Source organism: Opisthorchis viverrini (assembly GCF_000715545.1).
Source record: "Opisthorchis viverrini unplaced genomic scaffold opera_v5_32, whole genome shotgun sequence".
In the NCBI taxonomy this organism is placed as follows: domain Eukaryota; kingdom Metazoa; phylum Platyhelminthes; class Trematoda; order Opisthorchiida; family Opisthorchiidae; genus Opisthorchis; species Opisthorchis viverrini.
Genome location: NW_008751687.1, coordinates 814,746 through 826,544, shown reverse-complemented (window position 1 = coordinate 826,544; position 11,799 = coordinate 814,746). Strand labels below are relative to the sequence as shown.

General features: G+C 44.3%; 1 protein-coding gene across 1 annotated transcript in view; it reads right to left on the bottom strand.

Moving 5' to 3' along the window:
• Window positions 1–326: 326 nt before the first annotated feature.
• T265_02515 (hypothetical protein) overlaps window positions 327–11,799 on the bottom strand; it is a gene marked incomplete at both ends in the record, with an annotated part of 28,070 nt that continues 16,597 nt past the window's right edge. The window contains one exon of the mRNA XM_009166778.1: window positions 327–353. Within this exon, the coding sequence (XP_009165042.1) occupies window positions 327–353 (27 nt within the window). The remainder of the gene's footprint in view (window positions 354–11,799) is intronic.

Here is an 11,799-nt window from a genome sequence, read left to right as displayed (position 1 = left end):
CATTTCCTGACCGGATAAAGTAACTGGTAGCTAGAGATTTTTACTGGTACAAAAGCGGCAATTATGACTGCTTGGTGTCATGACATATCGCAGATCTGGTAGCGTGCACGGGGGATGAAAATCTCGTGTGGTGATCAGTACGTCCTGTAGGGAAGTTCGCCCTGTTGCTTTGCACCATGGTACAATCATACACCGGCCACCCTCCAGTAGCTTGGGTGCTTCGAACATCGCCGGTTGTCCCGAGCATGGCCTTTAATTCAGGAAATAAATAAAAAGTAGTGTTGTTTCCTGTTCGTTGCTACTGGGCCGGACTCGTCTCGGTTGTGTCACTTGACTGGTAAAGCTGTAGCTACCTACGATGAAAAAGTGAAAAAAGAAAAAAAACTGGCCTCTCGCCTTTTAAAATAAAATAAATTCATAAAAAACAGGTGGAATACCCTGGAGAATCTACGATGACCATAGCTTACATCGACGTGCACCTCTGTAGCTGCCCTTGTTATAATTGTGGTCGTACCGCACCAGAGCCAACTTAGTCAACCAAGCAAAACACGCGCATCTACCTACTGCTCCCAGGAGTGAACATATATAATGGGAAATACATGTATACAAGGGTTCTTAACCTTCCGCTGCCAGCGTTCAAGATTAGTATCAGAAGGTCTCTTATTCGCCACGCACCATGTGTTAACTTGAAGCCAATACCAGTGCTTCGGGGACTGGCGACTATTTCTCTTACACTCTCACTACCATCAGCCCCTATGCATCTGATTCACATAACCACACCACCACTCTGCGTGCTTATATCGGCTTTTACTCGATCCGTTGTACTCTAATATCGTGTGTTAGTAAACCCAAAACTTGGTCGCTAGTCTACTAAGTATAAATCCATCCCCATCTTATTCCATTTAATCGCTTGCTATCATCGGTCCAATCGCAATGGACGTCAATGTTCCTTCCAGGTATATTCATGCACATTATCCCATTTAATGTCCTCTCAAACTCTCAATGCTTTGCTACTCTAATCCCATCCCCTCACCTTTTCAAGCTTTTACCTTCGGCAATGCCCGGCTTGGAAGACCTGGTTGGCTGTTGCATACTCCACCCGGCCTATGATCTACAATCACAGGATCCCCAAACAGACCGAAAAACCTGCGATTCTACATCGGCTTCGTTCCAACTTATTTCCTCGGCCAGCGTGAACGGACCCCGCTGCTCAAAGAATCGCCCAGCCCAGCCCAACGATTCTACGGGGCTGCCCAAAAACCGAAGTATGTCACGCCAATGATGGCATAGCATTGTCGTATCCAGTTTGACAGCACACCTGCAACTATTACATTCCTTCTCTTAACCGTACCATATCGCCCACTCGTTCCATTGATTGCAAATACGAACCAGCACCACATGACCCCAGGTCTCTCAGTGGCATGTTCATTCTAATCTACTGAATAGTTCGATTAACTTTAACCATTTCTGTGTCTGTGCTTCTCGCAAAATTCAATTACTTTCTCAAACGTTCGCGTTTCGGCTCGTGGGTCGCCATCATCTCAGTCTTCTACTGAACTTTTATGCCCGAATACACATTAGCGACACCGGTGAGTCTCTACGGTTTCGCCGTACACCATGCTCCTGGGATTCCTGTTACCGCTTATCCAGCTTGCTAATCCCTCCACTTCATCATCCCCATGTACGCTTTTTGTGACCCTGGCCATGAGTCCAAGGTCACGAGGCCTTAGCGATGGCCTTTGGTTTTAGTTCAATATGACCTCCCGGATGACGCCAACTCTGCTACTTCACCTGATCTGATGTTCTGGTCCCTCAGTTTTGACCGTTACACCTTTCTTGTCATGTGTCACGCAGGGAACCTCTTTTTTACCCTTCCTCGCCTTGTTTTGCTACCCGCCACCTTCAAATCCCAACGATCCGGTGTTGCTTGATATTCTCTCTAATAACGCACGGTAACTGTGCTTCCCCGCCCGTGCCAGTTTAGTTGTGATCACGCCTACATCGGTAATGCCCATCACTTATGATGCCGTCCGTTTTCACAACCCCTTGTACCCACAATCCCCACCAGTCATGCTTTTACTCTGACTGTAACATTATGCTCATACCGGACGGTATGGTTCCCACAAGCTGAGGATAAACATTATTATTACTCAACACCTCTACTCTATTGCATCCCTACCGCATTTCTATCCGAAACCGGCCTTCCGTTTACCTGAACCAGTCCATTGCCCACCCCACATACCAAGTAGCGCGTCAGATAACACCTGTCATGCCTCTAGGAGTGGTAAGAATGTGAGATAAATGAGGCAACGCTGGCGCGCGTCTACGGAAACTCCGTCGGCATTTTGTAATAAGTCGTATGAGTAAAAAAAGTAGCACGACCTGACTGTAATAAAATTGCATCTACAGAGACCTGCGTACCTTTTGATATAATGGAATTTAGTGCTGACCTCTCAGGTTCCGTTTCGCATTGTTGCGATTCCGGCAGGCTAGTGCGTACCTATTCGGCCGTTTGTGAGATGTACTGAGAAGCTTAACCCTTCATTCCAATCGGGACCTTAAAAAAGACACCCGAGGCAGAATAGCCTACACAATCAACTGTTCTCGAAACATCGCATCAAATCGGTTGACAAAAAACGCTTGTTCCATTAGCGACGTAAACAGCTACCAATTCGCTGAAGACTAAAGTTGATGGATGAAATCAGTTATTCTTGAAACATATTATCATAGACATTATACATATTATTATCATATATTTCACGTTTTGGTATTGGACATGGTATGTTATTGCTACTACGGCAGTTGATGTTAAATTTCGCGTTGTGAAGCCTAACATGCATTAGGACACGGAATATTGCGCTTGATGGAAAAAGCTGGTTTTCCGTAACTGTCGGTTTAATGGTCTAGCAGCACATGTAATTTCAGTCTTATAACCGTTAGGTTTACCAGTATAAAGCGGAATGGATATCATGTGGTCATAATGCGAATGTACTTCAAAAGGCTAAGGAGAAATATGGAGGAGTAAATCATATTTACTTGGGGCGGGAAATCCTGGAACTGATTCCACCCCCTTGGCCAAACCTTTGTACCTAGGTAGTCATACGTCCAGTTTTTTATGTGATTTTTGGGGAGTTTTCAGACGGTGGCGAGAAATTTATAGCACTCCGAGGCGCCACTCACTAAGAGTGAACTTAAATTGTCTTTGCCCCAATTATGGGGTTTTCGAAGTTACGAATTCCAAGGAAACTGAGTCTAATCAGTTTGCACGTTTCTGTGATAAGCTACCCATATCATTTTGTTTGAGTGAGCAAAATCTCAACGTCACCGACCCGGGAAACTTAGGCAAAAGCCTAGATCTTGTGTATCACTCTGTGATTCCGTGAATATGTGGACCATCAATTCGTATTTTATCACCATTTTACGTGATAAGGCACGAAATCGTCCCTTAGTATTTATTGGCGTGTTGCGTCTACCTTAAAGACGAGGTAACACCCACAGATTATTTCATGTGAATCCCATCCAGGTAAATACATGAATAACCTTTGTATGCTTTACACTCCTCAGATGTAACAGGTGAGATGATTTCGTTTGGCGGAATTTGGCACACGGACGATGAAAAAGTGAAAAAAGAAAAAAAACTGGCCTCTCGCCTTTTAAAATAAAATAAATTCATAAAAAACAGGTGGAATACCCTGGAGAATCTACGATGACCATAGCTTACATCGACGTGCACCTCTGTAGCTGCCCTTGTTATAATTGTGGTCGTACCGCACCAGAGCCAACTTAGTCAACCAAGCAAAACACGCGCATCTACCTACTGCTCCCAGGAGTGAACATATATAATGGGAAATACATGTATACAAGGGTTCTTAACCTTCCGCTGCCAGCGTTCAAGATTAGTATCAGAAGGTCTCTTATTCGCCACGCACCATGTGTTAACTTGAAGCCAATACCAGTGCTTCGGGGACTGGCGACTATTTCTCTTACACTCTCACTACCATCAGCCCCTATGCATCTGATTCACATAACCACACCACCACTCTGCGTGCTTATATCGGCTTTTACTCGATCCGTTGTACTCTAATATCGTGTGTTAGTAAACCCAAAACTTGGTCGCTAGTCTACTAAGTATAAATCCATCCCCATCTTATTCCATTTAATCGCTTGCTATCATCGGTCCAATCGCAATGGACGTCAATGTTCCTTCCAGGTATATTCATGCACATTATCCCATTTAATGTCCTCTCAAACTCTCAATGCTTTGCTACTCTAATCCCATCCCCTCACCTTTTCAAGCTTTTACCTTCGGCAATGCCCGGCTTGGAAGACCTGGTTGGCTGTTGCATACTCCACCCGGCCTATGATCTACAATCACAGGATCCCCAAACAGACCGAAAAACCTGCGATTCTACATCGGCTTCGTTCCAACTTATTTCCTCGGCCAGCGTGAACGGACCCCGCTGCTCAAAGAATCGCCCAGCCCAGCCCAACGATTCTACGGGGCTGCCCAAAAACCGAAGTATGTCACGCCAATGATGGCATAGCATTGTCGTATCCAGTTTGACAGCACACCTGCAACTATTACATTCCTTCTCTTAACCGTACCATATCGCCCACTCGTTCCATTGATTGCAAATACGAACCAGCACCACATGACCCCAGGTCTCTCAGTGGCATGTTCATTCTAATCTACTGAATAGTTCGATTAACTTTAACCATTTCTGTGTCTGTGCTTCTCGCAAAATTCAATTACTTTCTCAAACGTTCGCGTTTCGGCTCGTGGGTCGCCATCATCTCAGTCTTCTACTGAACTTTTATGCCCGAATACACATTAGCGACACCGGTGAGTCTCTACGGTTTCGCCGTACACCATGCTCCTGGGATTCCTGTTACCGCTTATCCAGCTTGCTAATCCCTCCACTTCATCATCCCCATGTACGCTTTTTGTGACCCTGGCCATGAGTCCAAGGTCACGAGGCCTTAGCGATGGCCTTTGGTTTTAGTTCAATATGACCTCCCGGATGACGCCAACTCTGCTACTTCACCTGATCTGATGTTCTGGTCCCTCAGTTTTGACCGTTACACCTTTCTTGTCATGTGTCACGCAGGGAACCTCTTTTTTACCCTTCCTCGCCTTGTTTTGCTACCCGCCACCTTCAAATCCCAACGATCCGGTGTTGCTTGATATTCTCTCTAATAACGCACGGTAACTGTGCTTCCCCGCCCGTGCCAGTTTAGTTGTGATCACGCCTACATCGGTAATGCCCATCACTTATGATGCCGTCCGTTTTCACAACCCCTTGTACCCACAATCCCCACCAGTCATGCTTTTACTCTGACTGTAACATTATGCTCATACCGGACGGTATGGTTCCCACAAGCTGAGGATAAACATTATTATTACTCAACACCTCTACTCTATTGCATCCCTACCGCATTTCTATCCGAAACCGGCCTTCCGTTTACCTGAACCAGTCCATTGCCCACCCCACATACCAAGTAGCGCGTCAGATAACACCTGTCATGCCTCTAGGAGTGGTAAGAATGTGAGATAAATGAGGCAACGCTGGCGCGCGTCTACGGAAACTCCGTCGGCATTTTGTAATAAGTCGTATGAGTAAAAAAAGTAGCACGACCTGACTGTAATAAAATTGCATCTACAGAGACCTGCGTACCTTTTGATATAATGGAATTTAGTGCTGACCTCTCAGGTTCCGTTTCGCATTGTTGCGATTCCGGCAGGCTAGTGCGTACCTATTCGGCCGTTTGTGAGATGTACTGAGAAGCTTAACCCTTCATTCCAATCGGGACCTTAAAAAAGACACCCGAGGCAGAATAGCCTACACAATCAACTGTTCTCGAAACATCGCATCAAATCGGTTGACAAAAAACGCTTGTTCCATTAGCGACGTAAACAGCTACCAATTCGCTGAAGACTAAAGTTGATGGATGAAATCAGTTATTCTTGAAACATATTATCATAGACATTATACATATTATTATCATATATTTCACGTTTTGGTATTGGACATGGTATGTTATTGCTACTACGGCAGTTGATGTTAAATTTCGCGTTGTGAAGCCTAACATGCATTAGGACACGGAATATTGCGCTTGATGGAAAAAGCTGGTTTTCCGTAACTGTCGGTTTAATGGTCTAGCAGCACATGTAATTTCAGTCTTATAACCGTTAGGTTTACCAGTATAAAGCGGAATGGATATCACCCTCAGTTTTGACCGTTACACCTTTCTTGTCATGTGTCACGCAGGGAACCTCTTTTTTACCCTTCCTCGCCTTGTTTTGCTACCCGCCACCTTCAAATCCCAACGATCCGGTGTTGCTTGATATTCTCTCTAATAACGCACGGTAACTGTGCTTCCCCGCCCGTGCCAGTTTAGTTGTGATCACGCCTACATCGGTAATGCCCATCACTTATGATGCCGTCCGTTTTCACAACCCCTTGTACCCACAATCCCCACCAGTCATGCTTTTACTCTGACTGTAACATTATGCTCATACCGGACGGTATGGTTCCCACAAGCTGAGGATAAACATTATTATTACTCAACACCTCTACTCTATTGCATCCCTACCGCATTTCTATCCGAAACCGGCCTTCCGTTTACCTGAACCAGTCCATTGCCCACCCCACATACCAAGTAGCGCGTCAGATAACACCTGTCATGCCTCTAGGAGTGGTAAGAATGTGAGATAAATGAGGCAACGCTGGCGCGCGTCTACGGAAACTCCGTCGGCATTTTGTAATAAGTCGTATGAGTAAAAAAAGTAGCACGACCTGACTGTAATAAAATTGCATCTACAGAGACCTGCGTACCTTTTGATATAATGGAATTTAGTGCTGACCTCTCAGGTTCCGTTTCGCATTGTTGCGATTCCGGCAGGCTAGTGCGTACCTATTCGGCCGTTTGTGAGATGTACTGAGAAGCTTAACCCTTCATTCCAATCGGGACCTTAAAAAAGACACCCGAGGCAGAATAGCCTACACAATCAACTGTTCTCGAAACATCGCATCAAATCGGTTGACAAAAAACGCTTGTTCCATTAGCGACGTAAACAGCTACCAATTCGCTGAAGACTAAAGTTGATGGATGAAATCAGTTATTCTTGAAACATATTATCATAGACATTATACATATTATTTATCATATATTCACGTTTTGGTATTGGACATGGTATGTTATTGCTACTACGGCAGTTGATGTTAAATTTCGCGTTGTGAAGCCTAACATGCATTAGGACACGGAATATTGCGCTTGATGGAAAAAGCTGGTTTTCCGTAACTGTCGGTTTAATGGTCTAGCAGCACATGTAATTTCAGTCTTATAACCGTTAGGTTTACCAGTATAAAGCGGAATGGATATCATGTGGTCATAATGCGAATGTACTTCAAAAGGCTGAGGAGAAATATGGAGGAGTAAATCATATTTACTTGGGGCGGGAAATCCTGGAACTGATTCCACCCCCTTGGCCAAACCTTTGTACCTAGGTAGTCATACGTCCAGTTTTTTATGTGATTTTTGGGGAGTTTTCAGACGGTGGCGAGAAATTTATAGCACTCCGAGGCGCCACTCACTAAGAGTGAACTTAAATTGTCTTTGCCCCAATTATGGGGTTTTCGAAGTTACGAATTCCAAGGAAACTGAGTCTAATCAGTTTGCACGTTTCTGTGATAAGCTACCCATATCATTTTGTTTGAGTGAGCAAAATCTCAACGTCACCGACCCGGGAAACTTAGGCAAAAGCCTAGATCTTGTGTATCACTCTGTGATTCCGTGAATATGTGGACCATCAATTCGTATTTTATCACCATTTTACGTGATAAGGCACGAAATCGTCCCTTAGTATTTATTGGCGTGTTGCGTCTACCTTAAAGACGAGGTAACACCCACAGATTATTTCATGTGAATCCCATCCAGGTAAATACATGAATAACCTTTGTATGCTTTACACTCCTCAGATGTAACAGGTGAGATGATTTCGTTTGGCGGAATTTGGCACAACACATTTTTAAGGAAGTTCGTCTTTCATTCAGCATAACAATGGCTGCGAGTGTAATCTCTGTGGATGATCCATATTCTCAGATATGCACAACTAGCCACTAGGTGATGCAGCCCTTGAGTTATCTGGATTCAAACAATCAACACAATAAATTTTTACTCATTGGAAATAATTACGCTACCTATTCACAGTGCGTCATAAATCCCAAATTTGCTGACAGAAAATGAATCCAACTATTGCGGGTCACCATGGTAAATGCACGCGCTGCCGCCTACTTTGGAATTGTACATGTTGGACCCGTGTGTATATGCAACGCTGACTATGCGGCCTCAACCATACAGTAGACTAATCCGATGACCAGCGACGGTCCTCCATACACTGTTGTTTACCTTGGCTACTTACCAGAACTGCTGGGCACATATTTACGCACGGCGCTATTTAGGAGACCTTATAAATGCGTGACAGTTTAAGTCAACAACCAATGACGGCCCGTAACTCTCATAATTTTCCGTCTGCCAATCCCACGCTCGAAAAATGCACAATTGCTTTTGCACTAATTAATCGCATCCGTACAACCGCAATGAGTAATAACTCCAGTTCTTCTTCCCTGGAGGCCATTTTAACTCGACAGGAATTCTGAAAGGACAAAGCGTATAATCAATTATGTATTCTAGGTAAAATTGTTCAGCTATCCTACTCTCATAGGAAAAACTTACTGCTTCCTTAACGAATCACACTACCGATAATACGAGATCCGTGTGTACACCGATGATTTGACGTCAAGGTTCATGGATCACACGCATTATGGGATGCGGCAAAGTTGATGTTACAAAAGGGAGGCAGCGGAAAACTGAGGTGATATAAACCTAAACTTTGGAACTCAAGGAGCTCGTGCCTCTTCGAACGTGTTCCACAGATGTATCCGTAGCGGCGATCTAATGAGTAGGAGTTTACTTGATGTCAGATCCTCCCCTTAAGAGTACTATATCATAATTCACTCCGCTTTTGCTTGCCGTCATGAATATATTGTATTCTGATAGAAATAACAGCTTTTCGTCCTCAGCATAGCTTGTATACATCCAATAATTAACTGCAGTAGCATCCTCAACACTCACTCGGGACTCCTTTCAGGGAAACCGCTCATCAGCTACGGTCCTTGCGTTCGTAGACCGACGCCTTTGAGATATTAGGCATTCGGTTACGTTAAAAAAGCGTTTGCATCTCATACACGCCTAACAAGCTGAAAGCGATTCTCTACTTCAGGCTACTTTAAGGCCCTTTCTCACATCTGTCAAAGGGGAAAAATTATTGCCACCAAACTACACTCCCACAATCACCTCTGAACTATCCGAATAAACAAACACCTAAGGCGGCCATTCCAGGTACGACCGAACGAGAGAATGCAAGATTTACTCTATTTAATTACCTCAGGAACAAAGACCCTTCAATTCACCTCCAACCGTTTTACACCGCCACAATGCTTCTATACACGACTCAGTTCCCTGAGCAGTCGACTGACCCTGAATTACTGTGACACATTCGCCTACTGTGCTTTGACTGCCCATCTACATTTACCCCACCTAATCAGCCTCCTTGTTCACTGTCCATCCCTAAAAATCCACCAAATCTTTCTGTATTACTTCTTTCACTTTCCTACACCATGGCTCATACGGTGTTCAAGACTGCATGGTCGACAACTCTCCTCTCAATGACCGCCATAACTCCATGTCGAGCCTTAAACTCTACCTCCTGACGTGGGTTTAGAACTTCTTTCCTCACCGTTCTCTGATCTACCCATGGTGTTAGTGCACCTCGGTCGACCCTGAACGCAGGCCATGTTAACTCTAGTTCATGTGCCACCGTGTCTACCTTAAATTCCCATAATGCCTAAAACACCAACAGCGGTTTCATCAGAATCCTGATTAGGAAGGTTGGCTGGAAGGAAAATCGAAGAAAGTCAGATCCTGGCGAAAGCCTGCGTCTCTGACCTATGCTTGTTTCGGCTGCTGCATGTATCCCATGGAATTATTCTATGAACCCAAAGCATCAGCTGTGGCAGAGTAAAAAGTGGTATTTCAAAATGCACTTAGCGTGACGCCCCTAACACAAATAGTTTTGCATAACCCTAGGCTGTAAATGCTCCATGCTGCGCTGAATCCATGCCCCAACCGTGCAGCAAGATGGGGCAACTCACGTGTGAGAATTGAGTTCCGCGAATATATCAGTATAAGCAGATGAACTAGAAATCCAGAATTCAGTACACCCTAACAAGTAGCACGTATGTATTCGAATTGGCGTATATGTACACCATATGGAATATTAAAACAAGAGAATAATAAATAGAGTATTGATCATGTTCAACCCATCCGCCACATCTTAAATGAGCGTGTGGATGTTTATAGTCCAGTGGTGGTCATGATCGCAATCTTTCGGATCTTCTCGGAATGGAAAATTCAGATTCTTCGCAGGTAGTGTGTTCTTCAGATATAACGTTTTGTTCGGATACCATAAGATCATCTACAAAGGACTCATTAGTATTTGAAACAGGAGGAATGCCGTTAACAGACTGACCTCTGGNAACTCAACCTGGTCAATGTGTCTCCGTTGACAAGAAAGATCATCCAAATCGAGAATTGTGACCATCCGTTTGCCATTCTATGAAAGTACTATTCCTGTAGCAGGTCGTAAATCATTAACCCTTGAAAATGTAATATCAGCCGTTTTGGCACAGTCAAGACATGTAGGAGCGCGGGATTCTTCCCAGTAACGGAATGAACGGTATTCCTGTATTGCATTAGAAAATTATCAATCTCAAGGTCCAATTCCACAAAAGTAGTAGAAGAGAATGAAGTAATGGCATGCAACAGTGTTCGGACAAAATTCTCAGCAAGCCAATTCGACTGGGGATGTCGTGGACTAGTAAACAGATGCCAACATCCAGCACCTTTTAACCGTTCCTCGAGGAATTTTGCAGTGAGGTGTGTGCCGTTGTCAGTGACCAAAACGACTGATATACATAATGGCTGAATGCTTTCCTCAGTGCTTCCTGTGTGAATTCTGCACTTAGAGACGTGGTTAGAAAAACTTCAGGCCAATGTGAGTATGTGTCAATAACTAACACAATTCAGTATATTTGATGTCAGCATCCAGTTCTGGCCATCAGCATGACAAGCGCGCAAAAGATTTCATTTTGTGAACACCCAGACCAGATGAGTGCAAATATGCGAGAACAGCCGCTCGCTGAGTCGGTGGAATGATAACTCTATCTTCAAAACACAACAAACCATTCGGATTAATGGACAAGCTTTCGCGACCGCAGTAAAAAGCAGGAAATCTACGTCGTTCTTGCTGCGTCCAGCCACGTCGCAGTCGGAAAAAATGGGAGCGAAATATCTTTTATTATCAGTAACAAGCGCATCCCGCTTGACTGGTAGTGGTTGAATCAACAAACAATCTGAATTGTTTGAATCAAAGTCGCATGATGGAATTCTCGACAAGAAATCGGCACGGGGAATCATTTTTGCACTACGATAAACGATCGTGTAAGTGTACGAACTCAGTGAAATAATCCACTGTTGCACCAGAGCGATAGATGACTTCGCCAGGGATTTTGTTGGATGATACAAGAACTTTATAGCCTCGTGATCAGCAGCAATGGTAAACTTTGATCCAAAAAGATACTTATTGAGCCGTTTGACTGCCCAGCATACCGCAATCGCTTCTCGTTGAGTCTGAGAATATCCAAGTTCGGCTTTTGAAAGTCGACGGGAGATGCAGGT